This window comes from Salmo salar, chromosome ssa09 (assembly GCF_905237065.1).
Source record: "Salmo salar chromosome ssa09, Ssal_v3.1, whole genome shotgun sequence".
In the NCBI taxonomy this organism is placed as follows: Eukaryota; Metazoa; Chordata; class Actinopteri; order Salmoniformes; family Salmonidae; genus Salmo; species Salmo salar.
The window spans coordinates 159290345-159310370 of NC_059450.1; the positions used below are offsets into that span (position 1 = coordinate 159290345).

A 20026-nucleotide genomic window follows, 5' to 3' on the forward strand; every position below is an offset into this window, starting at 1 on the left:
CATCAAGAGGAGCGAGGCTGAGGCTTAAGGGTTCTGTCCCAAATGGCACCCTATGCCCTATATAGGACACTACTTTTGACCAGGGAACCCAGAGCTCATAGTGCACTGTGTAGGAAATAGGGAGCCATTCGGGACACAACCACTGAGTCGGTGGATTGAGGAGGATCTTACCTGGATGTCATCGGATGTCAAGTGGCCCTTCAAATCGCTGCTCTTCTTTTTGGGCGGGGGAGGGGCCGGCTTGTGGGCGGGCGGGAGGTCGGTCCTGTTATCACAGAAGGGAGAGAAGAAGAACATGACACTCTGCACGGTGAGGGATTTTTCACTTTCCATTTCTACCAAGGCCCTGCTCCCACCACTAAACCTGTATGACTGCAGTAATGAGAAGCTGTCTGGCTGCACTTGCCTTGGTCTCTCTCTCCCTCTTCCCTCCATCGTTCGGACGGAGTTCTGACAGACATCAACCATCGTGTTCCGACCGACCATGGGGCCAGCAGCAGCAGCCATTTCCTGTTTGTCCACCTTTTCTGCTCTTTTGATTGGCTGACCGCTCTAATGAGACCAGACCCGGCTGTGATTGGCTGATTGGACTCTGAGGACTCGGAGGTGAAGGGTCGGGGGGAGGGAGGGCGGTGGGAGGGAGGGTGTGAGGGGGCAGGGAGACGGACCATTATGAGTCAAGTCCTCAGGATGGACAGGCTGTCTTTTCCTCTAGTTTCCAGTATCTCTCTAGTCCTCTACATACTGCGCTGCGATAGTTAGTTTGATGTGTCACCCTTCCTGAGCAGTGAGGGAGATGTGAAGAAAATGGACTGCTCTTACTCCTCTCCTCCTTCGTGGCTGTCTGTCTCCCTGGTACTAAAACGATATCCCTTTCCCCCTCTCTTCTCCCTCTTCCCCTTCCTCTTCCTCTTCCTCTCCCTCTCGCTCTTCCTCAACCTCTTCCTCTTCCACATCCTCTTCTAAAGCCATGCAACCCCAGAGTTATTCGTCTTTGTGTGTCCCAAATGGCACCCTATTCTCTATTTAGTACACTACTTTTGGCAAGAGCCTTATGGACCCTGGTCAAAAGAAGAGCACTATATGGGCAATAGGGTTCCATTGGCTACACAGACTTCCTATTGATCTCCTGCCTAAGATGACTGATATGTCTCTATTGGTAAACCGGTATTGAATTGCTGTGATTGCCCAATGTTATTGTTTATAGTCAATGTTCCTTTCACCCTTTACAGACAAACCTTCCATGTCAAACCAAACCACAGACAAACCTTCCATATCATACCAAAATACAGACAAACCTTCCATATCAAACCAAACCACAGACAAACCTTCCATATCAAACCAAACCACAGACAAACCTTCCATATCATACCAAAATACAGACAAACCTTCCATATCAAACCAAACCACAGACAAACCTTCCATATCATACCAAAATACAGACAAACCTTCCATATCAAACCAAACTACAGACAAACATGTGGACAAGATGATGCAATAAAGCTCTGATGAAGCCTCATCTCAAACAGGGTGGGATACAGTAATTGGAGTCTCATCATTCCCATTTTGTTGAAGTTGATTCAGAAGGAAGCAGAAGGAAGCAGAGGGAAGCAGAGGAAAGCAGCGGGAAGCAGAGGGAAGAATAAGGAAGGAGAGGGAAGCAGAGGGAATTTGAGGAAAGCAGGGGGAGGCAGAGGGAAGCAGAGGGAATCAGAGGAAAGCAGGGGGAGGCAGAGGGAAGCAGAGGGAATCAGAGGAAAGCAGGGGGAGGCAGAGGGAAGCAGAGGGAATCAGAGGAAAGCAGGGGGAGGCAGAGGGAAGCAGAGGGAATCAGAGGAAAGCAGGGGGAGGCAGAGGGAAGCAGAGGGAATCAGAGGAAAGCAGGGGGAGGCAGAGGGAAGCAGAGGGAATCAGAGGAAAGCAGGGGGAGGCTGAGGGAAGCAGAGGGAATCAGAGGGAAGCAGGGGGAGGCAGAGGGAAGCAGAGGGAATCAGAGGAAAGCAGGGGGAGGCAGAGGGAAGCAGAGGGAATCAGAGGGAAGCAGGGGGAGGCAGAGGGGAGCTAGGTGTACTACAGATAAAAGATCCCGCCCCTCAAACATGTTAGCATTCAGATGTCATCTGCCAACTTCTGACACGTTATCAGCCCTGATATAAGATAATGAACCCTGAGAGAACTGACAGAGAGCTGTGTACCTAGATGTACTTACCCTCCCTCCCTCTCCACCCACACACACACACACACACACACACACACATCCCCCCCCCCTGGTCCCTATCCTTATTGAATAACATGACCTTTCTACAAGGCCAAGCTGTCTCTTTGATGCGCTGGACACTTTGTGCCTGAGTGCCCCTCTTAACTCGTTCTTTCATGCTTGTTATTTCCACTCCGTATCACCTTGTTTCCAGACAGACTCTACGTGCTGTTGATTCATGTGGCACCCTCTCTGCCAACACACGAGGCACGACACCACCCACACACACAAATGTACACATATGCACACAGGCACGCAGGGACGAACGCGTGCACTCACTTACACACACACACACACACGCACGCACGCACGCACACACACACACACACACACACAGCGATCTCACCCGAGGCACAACACAACCACGGCACACGACAGCGATACTACTCTGTCTCTGTGTTCACAACACAAACCAGCTGTTTCATGGAGGTCTCAGAGGAAACAAGGAGCCATCCATTTTCTTTCTGAGTCCAACAGAGAGGGTTGTAAACACAATGGTCCACACATTTAGCAGCATGTTTCTCCGTGTAATAAAACTCGGGGATCCATTGCTACTGATTGATAGTGTTGTTGTGATTTTGTTGATGGGGAACGTTAAATGTGCCATCTGTGATTGGTACCTCCATTTTGGGGATTTTTAAATTAATGATATAATTAAATGAATGACATACCCACATTTCGAAATGCTTCATGAGCTTAGTTCGACTGTCATACCCAGTAATATAATTTGGATATCATGAATGGTCAGTCCTTGCATCCATAGCTCTGTCTATGAATTTGAGAGTGGTTACATTAACCCAGCTCCATCCCTCAGCTGTTTATCAAAACACTGGTTGGGTGTCAATTTTTTATTGTTTGAATTGCATATTTCCCATTTAAAAAACCACCCGCTGAAGAATCACTAAAATATTGTAACGCAAGTTGTCATGGAGAGAAGACCAAGGCGCAGCAGGTATGTGAATACTCATCTTTAATTAAAATAAAGGAGTAAAGCATCCACTTAACCTGTTAGGGCTAGGGGGCAGTATTGACACGGCTGGATAAAAAAACATACCCGATTTAATCTCGTTACCACTCCTACCCAGTAACTAGAATATGCATATACTTATTACATATGGATAGAAAACACCCTACATTTTCTAAAACTGTTTGAATGGTGTCTGTGAGTATAACAGAACTCATTTGGCAGGCAAAACCCTGAGACATTTTCTGACAGGAAGTGGATACATGATGTGTTGTATTACCTTTAAACCTATCCCATTGAAAAACACAGGGGATGAGGAATATTTTGGCACTTCCTATTGCTTCCACTAGATGTCACCAGCCTTTACAAAGTGTTTTGAGTCTTCTGGAGGGAGATCTGACCGAACAAGAGCCATGGAACGATGATGTCCCATTAGACACCTGGGCGCGAGTTCATGTTGGGTACCCTCGTTCCAATACGTTATAAAAGAGTATGCATTCGTCCACCTTGAATATTATTCATGTTCTGGTTAAAAAAGGCCCTAATGATTTATGCTATACAACGTTTGACATGTTTGAACGAACGTAAATATATTTTTTCCCCTCGTTCATGACGAGAAGTCCGGCTGGCTTAGATCATGTGCTAACAAGACGGAGATTTTTGGACATAAATGATGAGCTTTTTTGAACAAAACTACATTCGTTATGGACCTGTGATACCTGGAAGTGACATCTGATGAAGAGAATCAAAGGTTAATGGATTATTTACATAGTATTTTCGATTTTAGATCTCCCCAACATGACGTCTAGTCTGTATCGCAACGCGTATTTTTCTGGGCGCAGTGCTCAGATTATTGCAAAGTGTGATTTCCCAGTAAGGTTATTTTTAAATCTGGCAAGTTGATTGCGTTCAAGAGATGTAAATCTATAATTCTTTAAATGACAATATAATATTTTACCAATGTTTTCTAATTTTAATTATTTAATTTGTGACGCTGACTTGACTGCCAGTTATTGGAGGGAAACGATTTCCTCAACATCAATGCCATAGTAAAACGCTGTTTTTGGATATAAATATGAACTTGATAGAACTAAAAATGCATGCATTGTCTAACATAATGTCCTAGGAGTGTCATCTGATGGAGATTGTAAAAGGTTAGTGCATCATTTTAGCTGGTTTTATGGTTTTGGTGACCCTGTCTTTGAATTGACAAAACATTACACACAACTCTTGTAAATGTACTCTCCTAACATATTCTAAATTTATGCTTTCGCCGTAAAACCTTTTTGAAATCGTAAAACGTGGTTAGATTAAGGAGATGTTTATCTTTCAAAGGGTGTAAAATAGTTGTATGTTTGAAAAATTTGAATTTTGACATTTATTTGGATTCAAATTTGCCGCTCTTGAAATGCACCTGCTGTTGATGGAGTGCACCACGGGTGGCACGCTAGCGTCCCACCTAGCCCATAGAGGTTAACAATACAAACGAAGTGACAACAGCTACAGTTCTGCAGGCTAGAAACGCAGTGCAAAAACAACCACCCACAACCCCAAAGAAAAACACACACACCTATATAGGACTTCCAATCAAAGGCAACTATACACACCTGCCTTCAATTGGAAGTCCCAATCATCCACCCAACATTTAACCAACACAAACATGCCACGTCCTGACCCCAAAACTAAAACACTAGCTCCATCTGCTGGTCAGGACGTGACAGTACCCCCCCCTCAAGGTGCAGACCCCGGAATGCACCTACCAACAAAAAACCCCAACACAAAACCCATAAACAATAACCCTAAAACAATAAGGGAGGGAAGGGAGGGTGGCTGCCGTCACCGACGGCACTGTGCTACACCCTCCCTCCCCAACCCACCTATCCTGGAGGTGGCTAAGGTGCAGGGCGTGGACCTTGCTCCACCGTCGGCGTAGCCCACTTCGGTGGCGCTGCTAGCTGCGCCGGGCAGATGGGCCACTTGGGCTGACCCTGGCAGACGGACCACTCGTGCTGGGCCGGGGGACAGGAGGGCCCCTCGGGCTGGGCCGGGGGACAGGAGGGCCCCTCGGGCTGGGCCGGGGGACAGGAGGGCCCCTCGGGCTGGGCCGGAGGGCAGGAGGGCCCCTCGGGCTGGGCCGGAGGGCAGGAGGGCCCCTCGGGCTGGACCGGAGGGCAGGAGTGCCCCTCGGGCTGGACCGGAGGGCAGGAGTGCCCCTCGGGCTGGACCGGAGGGCAGGAGGGCCCCTCGGGCTGGACCGGAGGGCAGGAGGGCCCCTCGGGCTGGACCGGAGGGCAGGAGGGCCCCTCTGGCAGTTCAGGGCAGTCTGGCCCCTCTGGCAGTTCAGGGCAGTCTGGCCACTCTGGCAGTTCAGCGCAGTCTGGCCACTCCGGCAGTTCAGCGCAGTCTGGCCACTCCGGCAGTTCAGCGCAGTCTGGCCACTCCGGCAGTTCAGCGCAGTCTGGCCACTCCGGCAGTTCAGCGCAGTCTGGCCACTCCGGCAGTTCAGCGCAGTCTGGCCACTCCGGGCAGTTCAGCGCAGTCTGGCCACTCCGGCGACTGTTGACTGGCGGGCAGCTCCGACGACTGTTGACTGGCGGACGTACCAGCCTGGAGACACGCACCTCCATGCTAGTGTGTCTAGCGGGAAACACCGGACCGAAAGGGCGCACTGGCGGTCTTGAGTGCAGGGTTGGCATCACCCCTTCCGGCTCGATGCTCCCCTTGCCCTGGCACCTGCGGGGCGCTGGTACTGGGCGAACTGGGCTGTGCGTCCGTATAGGCGAGATGGTGCGTACCTCAGCGTAACATGGCGCCCTCCACCTCGTACGCACCTCCCTGTAGTCACGGGTAGCTGGCTTACGGCTCTTCCCTGGCCTGGCCAAACTACCCGTGTGTCCCCCCCAAAAAAAATCTTGGGGCTGCCTCTCGGGTTCCCTTAGCTCCCTTAACTTGTCCGCCCAGAATTTTCTTTCGTCCTGCCAGGTCCATTCCTCCATTTTATTCTCCTGTGGCTTCCTCCTCTTCTGCTGCTTGGTCCTTTGGTGGGTGGTTCTGTAACGCAAGTTGTCATGGAGAGAAGACCAAGGCGCAGCAGGTATGTGAATACTCATCTTTAATTAAAATAAAGGAGTAAAGCATCCACTTAACAATACAAACAAAGTGACAACAGCTACAGTTCTGCAGGCTAGAAACGCAGTGCAAAAACAACCACCCACAACCCCAAAGAAAAACACACACACCTATATAGGACTTCCAATCAAAGGCAACTATACACACCTGCCTTCAATTGGAAGTCCCAATCATCCACCCAACATTTAACCAACACAAACATGCCACGTCCTGACCCCAAAACTAAAACACTAGCTCCATCTGCTGGTCAGGACGTGACAGTACCCCCCCCTCAAGGTGCAGACCCCGGAATGCACCTACCAACAAAAAACCCCAACACAAAACCCATAAACAATAACCCTAAAACAATAAGGGAGGGAAGGGAGGGTGGCTGCCGTCACCGACGGCACTGTGCTACACCCTCCCTCCCCAACCCACCTATCCTGGAGGTGGCTAAGGTGCAGGGCGTGGACCTTGCTCCACCGTCGGCGTAGCCCACTTCGGTGGCGCTGCTAGCTGCGCCGGGCAGATGGGCCACTTGGGCTGACCCTGGCAGACGGACCACTCGTGCTGGGCCGGGGGACAGGAGGGCCCCTCGGGCTGGGCCGGGGGACAGGAGGGCCCCTCGGGCTGGGCCGGGGGACAGGAGGGCCCCTCGGGCTGGGCCGGAGGGCAGGAGGGCCCCTCGGGCTGGGCCGGAGGGCAGGAGGGCCCCTCGGGCTGGGCCGGAGGGCAGGAGGGCCCCTCGGGCTGGACCGGAGGGCAGGAGGGCCCCTCGGGCTGGACCGGAGGGCAGGAGGGCCCCTCGGGCTGGACCGGAGGGCAGGAGGGCCCCTCGGGCTGGACCGGAGGGCAGGAGGGCCCCTCTGGCAGTTCAGGGCAGTCTGGCCCCTCTGGCAGTTCAGGGCAGTCTGGCCACTCTGGCAGTTCAGCGCAGTCTGGCCACTCCGGCAGTTCAGCGCAGTCTGGCCACTCCGGCAGTTCAGCGCAGTCTGGCCACTCCGGCAGTTCAGCGCAGTCTGGCCACTCCGGCAGTTCAGCGCAGTCTGGCCACTCCGGCAGTTCAGCGCAGTCTGGCCACTCCGGGCAGTTCAGCGCAGTCTGGCCACTCCGGCGACTGTTGACTGGCGGGCAGCTCCGACGACTGTTGACTGGCGGACGTACCAGCCTGGAGACACGCACCTCCATGCTAGTGTGTCTAGCGGGAAACACCGGACCGAAAGGGCGCACTGGCGGTCTTGAGTGCAGGGTTGGCATCACCCCTTCCGGCTCGATGCTCCCCTTGCCCTGGCACCTGCGGGGCGCTGGTACTGGGCGAACTGGGCTGTGCGTCCGTATAGGCGAGATGGTGCGTACCTCAGCGTAACATGGCGCCCTCCACCTCGTACGCACCTCCCTGTAGTCACGGGTAGCTGGCTTACGGCTCTTCCCTGGCCTGGCCAAACTACCCGTGTGCCCCCCCCAAAAAAAATCTTGGGGCTGCCTCTCGGGTTCCCTTAGCTCCCTTAACTTGTCCGCCCAGAATTTTCTTTCGTCCTGCCAGGTCCATTCCTCCATTTTCTTCTCCTGTGGCTTCCTCCTCTTCTGCTGCTTGGTCCTTTGGTGGGTGGTTCTGTAACGCAAGTTGTCATGGAGAGAAGACCAAGGCGCAGCAGGTATGTGAATACTCATCTTTAATTAAAATAAAGGAGTAAAGCATCCACTTAACAATACAAACGAAGTGACAACAGCTACAGTTCTGCAGGCTAGAAACGCAGTGCAAAAACAACCACCCACAACCCCAAAGAAAAACACACACACCTATATAGGACTTCCAATCAAAGGCAACTATACACACCTGCCTTCAATTGGAAGTCCCAATCATCCACCCAACATTTAACCAACACAAACATGCCACGTCCTGACCCCAAAACTAAAACACTAGCTCCATCTGCTGGTCAGGACGTGACAAATATAGATCACTACATCTACATCAATCTGTCACTACATGATCACTGACCTGTCAATCCGTCACTACATGATCACTGACCTGTCAATAACTCACTACATGATCACTGACCTGTCAATCCGTCACTACATGATCACTGACCTGTCAATCCGTCACTACATGATCACTGACCTGTCAATCTGTTCCTGCATGATCACTGACCTGTCAATCTGTCACTACATGATCACTGACCTGTCAATCCGTCACTACATGATCACTGACCTGTCAATCCGTCACTACATGATCACTGACCTGTCAATCTGTTACTACATGATCACTGACCTGTCAATAACTCACTACATGATCACTGACCTGTCAATCTGTCACTACATGATCACTGACCTGTCAATCCGTCACTTCATGATCACTGACCTGTCAATCTGTTACTGCATGATCACTGACCTGTCAATGTGTTACTGTACGATCACTGACCTGTCAATCCGTCACTACATGATCACTGACCTGTCAATCCGTCACTTCATGATCACTGACCTGTCAATCTGTTACTGTACGATCACTGACCTGTCAATCTGTTACTACATGATCACTGACCTGTCAATCTGTCACTACATGATCACTGACCTGTCAATCCGTCACTACATGATCACTGACCTGTCAATAACTCACTACATGATCACTGACCTGTCAATCCGTCACTACATGATCACTGACCTGTCAATCCGTCACTACATGATCACTGACCTGTCAATAACTCACTACATGATCACTGACCTGTCAATCTGTTACTGAATGATCACTGACCTGTAAATCTGTCACTACATGATAACTGACCTGTCAATCCGTCACTACATGATCACTGACCTGTCAATCCGTCACTACATGATCACTGACCTGTCAATCTGTTACTACATGATCACTGACCTGTCAATAACTCACTACATGATCACTGACCTGTCAATCTGTCACTACATGATCACTGACCTGTCAATCCGTCACTTCATGATCACTGACCTGTCAATCTGTTACTGCATGATCACTGACCTGTCAATCTGTTACTGTACGATCACTGACCTGTCAATCAGTCACTACATGATCACTGACCTGTCAATCCGTCACTTCATGATCACTGACCTGTCAATCTGTTACTGTACGATCACTGACCTGTCAATCTGTTACTACATGATCACTGACCTGTCAATCTGTCACTACATGATCACTGACCTGTCAATAACTCACTACATGATCACTGACCTGTCAATCCGTCACTTCATGATCACTGACCTGTCAATCTGTTACTGTACGATCACTGACCTGTCAATCTGTTACTACATGATCACTGACCTGTCAATCTGTCACTACATGATCACTGACCTGTCAATCTGTTACTACATGATCACTGACCTGTCAATCTGTCACTACATGATCACTGACCTGTCAATAACTCACTACATGATCACTGACCTGTCAATAACTCACTACATGATCACTGACCTGTCAATCCGTCACTACATGATCACTGACCTGTCAATCCGTCACTACATGATCACTGACCTGTCAATCTGTTCCTGCATGATCACTGACCTGTCAATCTGTCACTACATGATCACTGACCTGTCAATCCGTCACTACATGATCACTGACCTGTCAATCCGTCACTACATGATCACTGACCTGTCAATCTGTTACTACATGATCACTGACCTGTCAATAACTCACTACATGATCACTGACCTGTCAATCTGTCACTACATGATCACTGACCTGTCAATCCGTCACTTCATGATCACTGACCTGTCAATCTGTTACTGTTCGATCACTGACCTGTCAATCTGTTACTACATGATCACTGACCTGTCAATCTGTCACTACATGATCACTGACCTGTCAATCTGTTACTACATGATCACTGACCTGTCAATCCGTCACTACATGATCACTGACCTGTCAATAACTCACTACATGATCACTGACCTGTCAATCCGTCACTACATGATCACTGACCTGTCAATCCGTCACTACATGATCACTGACCTGTCAATAACTCACTACATGATCACTGACCTGTCAATCTGTTACTGCATGATCACTGACCTGTAAATCTGTCACTACATGATAACTGACCTGTCAATCCGTCACTACATGATCACTGACCTGTCAATCCGTCACTACATGATCACTGACCTGTCAATCTGTTACTACATGATCACTGACCTGTCAATAACTCACTACATGATCACTGACCTGTCAATCTGTCACTACATGATCACTGACCTGTCAATCCGTCACTTCATGATCACTGACCTGTCAATCTGTTACTGCATGATCACTGACCTGTCAATCTGTTACTGTACGATCACTGACCTGTCAATCAGTCACTACATGATCACTGACCTGTCAATCCGTCACTTCATGATCACTGACCTGTCAATCTGTTACTGTGCGATCACTGACCTGTCAATCTGTTACTACATGATCACTGACCTGTCAATCTGTCACTACATGATCACTGACCTGTCAATCTGTTACTACATTATCACTGACCTGTCAATCTGTTACTGCATGATCACTGACCTGTCAATCTGTGTTTACATCATCACTGACCTGTCAATCTGTTACTGCATGATCACTGACCTGTCAATCTGTTACTGCATGATCACTGACCTGTCAATCTGTCACTACATGATCACTGACCTGTCAATCCGTCACTACATGATCACTGACCTGTCAATCCGTCACTACATGATCACTGACCTGTCAATAACTCACTACATGATCACTGACCTGTCAATCTGTTACTGAATGATCACTGACCTGTAAATCTGTCACTACATGATAACTGACCTGTCAATCCGTCACTACATGATCACTGACCTGTCAATCCGTCACTACATGATCACTGACCTGTCAATCTGTTACTACATGATCACTGACCTGTCAATCTGTTACTACATGATCACTGACCTGTCAATAACTCACTACATGATCACTGACCTGTCAATCTGTCACTACATGATCACTGACCTGTCAATCCGTCACTTCATGATCACTGACCTGTCAATCTGTTACTGCATGATCACTGACCTGTCAATGTGTTACTGTACGATCACTGACCTGTCAATCCGTCACTACATGATCACTGACCTGTCAATCCGTCACTTCATGATCACTGACCTGTCAATCTGTTACTGTACGATCACTGACCTGTCAATCTGTTACTACATGATCACTGACCTGTCAATCTGTCACTACATGATCACTGACCTGTCAATCCGTCACTACATGATCACTGACCTGTCAATAACTCACTACATGATCACTGACCTGTCAATCCGTCACTACATGATCACTGACCTGTCAATCCGTCACTACATGATCACTGACCTGTCAATAACTCACTACATGATCACTGACCTGTCAATCTGTTACTGAATGATCACTGACCTGTAAATCTGTCACTACATGATAACTGACCTGTCAATCCGTCACTACATGATCACTGACCTGTCAATCCGTCACTACATGATCACTGACCTGTCAATCTGTTACTACATGATCACTGACCTGTCAATAACTCACTACATGATCACTGACCTGTCAATCTGTCACTACATGATCACTGACCTGTCAATCCGTCACTTCATGATCACTGACCTGTCAATCTGTTACTGCATGATCACTGACCTGTCAATCTGTTACTGTACGATCACTGACCTGTCAATCAGTCACTACATGATCACTGACCTGTCAATCCGTCACTTCATGATCACTGACCTGTCAATCTGTTACTGTACGATCACTGACCTGTCAATCTGTTACTACATGATCACTGACCTGTCAATCTGTCACTACATGATCACTGACCTGTCAATAACTCACTACATGATCACTGACCTGTCAATCCGTCACTTCATGATCACTGACCTGTCAATCTGTTACTGTACGATCACTGACCTGTCAATCTGTTACTACATGATCACTGACCTGTCAATCTGTCACTACATGATCACTGACCTGTCAATCTGTTACTACATGATCACTGACCTGTCAATCTGTCACTACATGATCACTGACCTGTCAATAACTCACTACATGATCACTGACCTGTCAATAACTCACTACATGATCACTGACCTGTCAATCCGTCACTACATGATCACTGACCTGTCAATCCGTCACTACATGATCACTGACCTGTCAATCTGTTACTACATGATCACTGACCTGTCAATAACTCACTACATGATCACTGACCTGTCAATCTGTCACTACATGATCACTGACCTGTCAATCCGTCACTTCATGATCACTGACCTGTCAATCTGTTACTGTTCGATCACTGACCTGTCAATCTGTTACTACATGATCACTGACCTGTCAATCTGTCACTACATGATCACTGACCTGTCAATCTGTTACTACATGATCACTGACCTGTCAATCCGTCACTACATGATCACTGACCTGTCAATAACTCACTACATGATCACTGACCTGTCAATCCGTCACTACATGATCACTGACCTGTCAATCCGTCACTACATGATCACTGACCTGTCAATAACTCACTACATGATCACTGACCTGTCAATCTGTTACTGCATGATCACTGACCTGTAAATCTGTCACTACATGATAACTGACCTGTCAATCCGTCACTACATGATCACTGACCTGTCAATCCGTCACTACATGATCACTGACCTGTCAATCTGTTACTACATGATCACTGACCTGTCAATAACTCACTACATGATCACTGACCTGTCAATCTGTCACTACATGATCACTGACCTGTCAATCCGTCACTTCATGATCACTGACCTGTCAATCTGTTACTGCATGATCACTGACCTGTCAATCTGTTACTGTACGATCACTGACCTGTCAATCAGTCACTACATGATCACTGACCTGTCAATCCGTCACTTCATGATCACTGACCTGTCAATCTGTTACTGTGCGATCACTGACCTGTCAATCTGTTACTACATGATCACTGACCTGTCAATCTGTCACTACATGATCACTGACCTGTCAATCTGTTACTACATTATCACTGACCTGTCAATCTGTTACTGCATGATCACTGACCTGTCAATCTGTGTTTACATCATCACTGACCTGTCAATCTGTTACTGCATGATCACTGACCTGTCAATCTGTTACTGCATGATCACTGACCTGTCAATCTGTCACTACATGATCACTGACCTGTCAATCCGTCACTACATGATCACTGACCTGTCAATCCGTCACTACATGATCACTGACCTGTCAATAACTCACTACATGATCACTGACCTGTCAATCTGTTACTGAATGATCACTGACCTGTAAATCTGTCACTACATGATAACTGACCTGTCAATCCGTCACTACATGATCACTGACCTGTCAATCCGTCACTACATGATCACTGACCTGTCAATCTGTTACTACATGATCACTGACCTGTCAATAACTCACTACATGATCACTGACCTGTCAATCTGTCACTACATGATCACTGACCTGTCAATCCGTCACTTCATGATCACTGACCTGTCAATCTGTTACTGCATGATCACTGACCTGTCAATCTGTTACTGTACGATCACTGACCTGTCAATCAGTCACTACATGATCACTGACCTGTCAATCCGTCACTTCATGATCACTGACCTGTCAATCTGTTACTGTACGATCACTGACCTGTCAATCTGTTACTACATGATCACTGACCTGTCAATCTGTCACTACATGATCACTGACCTGTCAATAACTCACTACATGATCACTGACCTGTCAATCCGTCACTTCATTATCACTGACCTGTCAATCTGTTACTGTACGATCACTGACCTGTCAATCTGTTACTGTACGATCACTGACCTGTCAATCAGTCACTACATGATCACTGACCTGTCAATCCGTCACTTCATGATCACTGACCTGTCAATCTGTTACTGTACGATCACTGACCTGTCAATCTGTTACTACATGATCACTGACCTGTCAATCTGTCACTACATGATCACTGACCTGTCAATAACTCACTACATGATCACTGACCTGTCAATCCGTCACTTCATTATCACTGACCTGTCAATCTGTTACTGTACGATCACTGACCTGTCAATCTGTTACTACATGATAACTGACCTGTCAATCCGTCACTACATGATCACTGACCTGTCAATCCGTCACTACATGATCACTGACCTGTCAATCTGTTACTACATGATCACTGACCTGTCAATAACTCACTACATGATCACTGACCTGTCAATCTGTCACTACATGATCACTGACCTGTCAATCCGTCACTTCATGATCACTGACCTGTCAATCTGTTACTGCATGATCACTGAACTGTCAATCTGTTACTGTACGATCACTGACCTGTCAATCAGTCACTACATGATCACTGACCTGTCAATCCGTCACTTCATGATCACTGACCTGTCAATCTGTTACTGTACGATCACTGACCTGTCAATCTGTTACTACATGATCACTGACCTGTCAATCTGTCACTACATGATCACTGACCTGTCAATAACTCACTACATGATCACTGACCTGTCAATCCGTCACTTCATTATCACTGACCTGTCAATCTGTTACTGTACGATCACTGACCTGTCAATCTGTTACTACATGATCACTGACCTGTCAATCTGTCACTACATGATCACTGACCTGTCAATCTGTTACTACATGATCACTGACCTGTCAATCTGTCACTACATGATCACTGACCTGTCAATAACTCACTACATGATCACTGACCTGTCAATAACTCACTACATGATCACTGACCTGTCAATCCGTCACTACATGATCACTGACCTGTCAATCCGTCACTACATGATCACTGACCTGTCAATCTGTTCCTGCATGATCACTGACCTGTCAATCTGTCACTACATGATCACTGACCTGTCAATCCGTCACTACATGATCACTGACCTGTCAATCCGTCACTACATGATCACTGACCTGTCAATCTGTTACTACATGATCACTGACCTGTCAATAACTCACTACATGATCACTGACCTGTCAATCTGTCAATTCATGATCACTGACCTGTCAATCCGTCACTTCATGATCACTGACCTGTCAATCTGTTACTGCATGATCACTGACCTGTCAATCTGTTACTGTACGATCACTGACCTGTCAATCAGTCACTACATGATCACTGACCTGTCAATCCGTCACTTCATGATCACTGACCTGTCAATCTGTTACTGTACGATCACTGACCTGTCAATCTGTCACTACATGATCACTGACCTGTCAATCCGTCACTACATGATCACTGACCTGTCAATCCGTCACTACATGATCACTGACCTGTCAATCTGTCACTACATGATCACTGACCTGTCAATCTGTTACTACATGATCACTGACCTGTCAATCCGTCACTACATGATCACTGACCTGTCAATAACTCACTACATGATCACTGACCTGTCAATCCGTCACTACATGATCACTGACCTGTCAATCTGTCACTACATGATCACTGACCTGTCAATAACTCACTACATGATCACTGACCTGTCAATCTGTTACTACATGATCACTGACCTGTCAATAACTCACTACATGATCACTGACCTGTCAATCTGTCACTACATGATCACTGACCTGTCAATCCGTCACTTCATGATCACTGACCTGTCAATCTGTTACTGCATGATCACTGACCTGTCAATCTGTTACTGTACGATCACTGACCTGTCAATCAGTCACTACATGATCACTGACCTGTCAATCCGTCACTTCATGATCACTGACCTGTCAATCTGTTACTGTACGATCACTGACCTGTCAATCTGTTACTACATGATCACTGACCTGTCAATCTGTCACTACATGATCACTGACCTGTCAATCTGTTACTACATTATCACTGACCTGTCAATCTGTTACTGCATGATCACTGACCTGTCAATCTGTGTTTACATCATCACTGACCTGTCAATCTGTTACTGCATGATCACTGACCTGTCAATCTGTTACTACATGATCACTGACCTGTCAATCTGTCACTACATGATCACTGACCTGTCAATCTGTCACTACATGATCACTGACCTGTCAATCTGTCACTACATGATCACTGACCTGTCAATCTGTCACTACATGATCACTGACCTGTCAATCTGTCACTACATGATCATTGACCTGTCAATCTGTCACTACATGATCACTGACCTGTCAATCCGTCACTTCATGATCACTGACCTGTCAATCTGTCACTACATGATCATTGACCTGTCAATCTGTCACTACATGATCACTGACCTGTCCGACCACTGTGTCATGTCAGCCATCACATTAGATGTTTAACGCTGTGATTCCTTTCAGTTGTTTTTCCTTTAGGATACAACTCTGACACTGATGTGATAATTAAGAATTGGTAAAATCAGAGAAAGGTTTCATAACTGCGAGGTGCGGCTGCATGATCTACTGGAACATACGAATAGACCCGTTGGATTCAATTTACACAGTTCAATAAATACATTATCAAAATGTTTTACACCCAATACGATTCCACTACAGAGGTAGTCTGATTTAAGTGCTCTTAGCTTTCTAAGGCTGTCCTTCAAATCACATGAAGCATGTGATTTGTGATTAATCTAATCTATTTTTGTAATCACGCATTGTCCATAAGGAGCAGCCTCAAGAAAGAGAGAGAGAGAGAGAGAGAGAGAGAGAGAGAGAGAGAGAGAGAGAGAGAGAGAGAGAGAGAGAGAGAGAGAGAGAGAGAGAGAGAGAGAGAGAGAGAGAGAGAGAGAGAGAGAGAGAGAGAGAGAGAGAGAGAGAGAGAGAGAGAGAGAGAGAGAGAGAGAGAGAGAGAGAGAGAGAGAGAGAGAGAGAGAGAGAGAGAGAGAGAGAGAGAGAGAGAGAGAGAGAGAGAGAGAGACCTAGAAAGATGTTAAATTCCTGCTCTTCGCAGATGACCTAAGCCTGCTGTCACCCACAGCACATGGCCTACAGCAGAGCCTGGACCTGCGAGAGCAGTACTGCCAGACCTGGGCCCTGGCAGTAAACCCCAAAAATACTAAAATAATGATTTTCCAGAGAAGATCCAGATGTCAGGGAATTAGACCAAAGTTCTCAATTGGTACAAAATATATAGAGTACTGCACACACTACAATTACTGAGGTTTAAATATATAGAGTACTGTACACACTACAATTACTGAGGTTTAAATATATAGAGTACTGTACACACTACAATTACTGAGGTTTAAAACTAAGCTCATCTGGACACCTTAATGAGGCAGTGAATGAACAGAGAGAGAAAGCACGCAGGGCATTCTACACCATTAATAAACTAATTCAAATTCAAATACATATTAAAACGTGGCTAAAACTAACTGAATGTGTCATTGAACCAATTGCACTTTATGGCAGCGAGGTGTGGGGTCCACTAGCAAAACAAGATTTCACCCAATGGGACAAACACCCCATTGAAATCCTGTCTGCAGAGTTCAGTAAGATTCTCCTACATGTCCAGTGGAAAACTACAAACAATGCATGCAGGACAGAATTAGGCCAATATCCACTAATAATAAAAACTCAAAAAATAGCAATTCAGTTTTGGAAACATCTAAAATACAGTGACCCCCTCTCATATCATTACCAAGCCCTGCAATGCCAAGAGCTGAGAAAAGAAAAGAGTCCCCTCATCCAGCTGGTCGTGGGGCTGAGTTCACTAACCTGTTCTACTAACACACTGAAGCCTCAGGACCCTCATCCAGCTGGTCCTGGGGCTGAGTTCACAAACCTGTTCTACTAACACACTGAAGCCTCAGGACCCTCATCCAGCTGGTCCTGGGGCTGAGTTCACTAACCTGTTCTACTAACACACTGAAGCCTCAGGACCCTCATCCAGCTGGTCCTGGGGCTGAGTTCACTAACCTGTTCTACTAACACACTGAAGCCTCAGGACCCTCATCCAGCTGGTCCTGGGGCTGAGTTCACTAACCTGTTCTACTAACACACTGAAGCCTCAGGACCCTCATCCAGCTGGTCCTGGGGCTGAGTTCACTAACCTGTTCTACTAACACACTGAAGCCTCAGGACCCTCATCCAGCTGGTCCTGGGGCTGAGTTCACAAACCTGTTCTACTAACACACTGAAGCCTCAGGACCCTCATCCAGCTGGTCCTGGGGCTGAGTTCACAAACCTGTTCTACTAACACACTGAAGCCTCAGGACCCTCATCCAGCTGGTCCTGGGGCTGAGTTCACAAACCTGTTCTACTAACACACTGAAGCCTCAGGACCCTCATCCAGCTGGTCCTGGGGCTGAGTTCACAAACCTGTTCTACTAACACACTGAAGCCTCAGGACCCTCATCCAGCTGGTCCTGGGGCTGAGTTCACAAACCTGTTCTAACACACTGAAGCCTCAGGACCCTCATCCAGCTGGTCCTGGGGCTGAGTTCACAAACCTGTTCTACTAACACACTGAAGCCTCAGGACCAGAACATCCAATCAATCAGAATAAAACAAATTACAACATAATTAAAACAAAACTACATTACTTACTGGGAAACACAAGCACAAAGCAAAATGCAGTGCTATCTGGCCCTAAATCAACAGTACACCGTAGCAAACTATTTGACCATGGTTACTGATCAAAACCTTAGGAAAACCTTGACAAAGTACAGGCTCAGTGAGCACAGCCTTGCCATTGAGAAGGGTAGACACAGGAAAACCTGGCTCCCTGTAGAGGAAAGGCTGTGCAACCACTGCACAACAGCAGAACCTGAGACGGAGCTGCATTTCCTGACAAAATGTCAAAAATATAAAACAATTAGAGAGTGTAATTTCTCCAAATATAAACCCTTATTAAAGGTTTCAAAGACCTCTCTGATGAGGACAGGCTACCCGTCCTGTTGGGGGAGGACGCAGAGAGCTGTGGGTTGGCAGCGCACTACATTGCTGCCTGCCATAAGATGAGGGACAGTGTCTGACAGACCAACCAACCTGGACATGTCCTCTATGCTTATTGTTATTGTTCAATGTGTTGGTTATTTTGACCCTTGGTTATTGTTGTTACTGTTGTCCCATTGACAATTTTGATTCTCATTTTATTTATTTTTTATATTGTAAATATCCAAAATAAGCTTTGGCAATATGTACATTGTTACGTCATGCCAATAAAGCAAATTGAATTGAATTGAATTGACAGAGAGAGAGAGACAGAGACAGAGAGAGAGAGACAGAGAGAGAGAGAGACGGAGAGATAGAGAGAGAGAGACGGAGAGAGAGAGACAGAGAGAGAGAGAGAGAGAGAGAGAGAGAGAGAGAGAGAGGAGAGAGAGAGAGAGACAGAGAGAGCGAGATGAAGAGAGAGAGAGACAGGGAGAGAGAGACGAAGAGAGAGAGACAGAGAGAGAGAGAGAGAGAGAGAGAGAGAGAGAGAGAGAGAGACGAAGAGAGAGAGAGACAGAGAGAGAGAGAGAGAGAGAGAGAGAGAGAGAGAGAGAGAGAGAGAGAGAGAGAGAGAGAGAGAGAGAGAGAGAGACAGAGAGAGAGAGAGAGAGAGAGAGAGAGAGAGAGAGAGAGAGAGAGAGAGAGAGAGAGAGAGAGAGAGAGAGAGATGAAGAGAGAGAGAGACAGGGAGAGAGAGACAAAGAGAGAGAGACAGAGAGAGAGAGAGAGAGAGAGAGAGAGAGAGAGAGAGAGAGAGAGAGACAGACAGACAGAGAGAGAGAGAGAGAGAAGCCTGTCACAAGTC

The 20026-nt window shown here is 47.1% G+C and overlaps 1 protein-coding gene across 2 annotated transcripts in view; it reads right to left on the reverse strand.

Annotated features, from left to right (window-relative positions):
- The window catches only part of LOC106613399 (nectin-1), a 610857-nt gene that overhangs the window by 61486 nt on the left and 529345 nt on the right, over positions 1-20026 (reverse strand). For both annotated transcript variants that reach the window (XM_045724940.1, XM_045724942.1), the window contains exon 7: positions 172-265. In XM_045724940.1, the coding sequence (XP_045580896.1) occupies positions 172-265 (94 nt within the window). The remainder of the gene's footprint in view (positions 1-171; positions 266-20026) is intronic.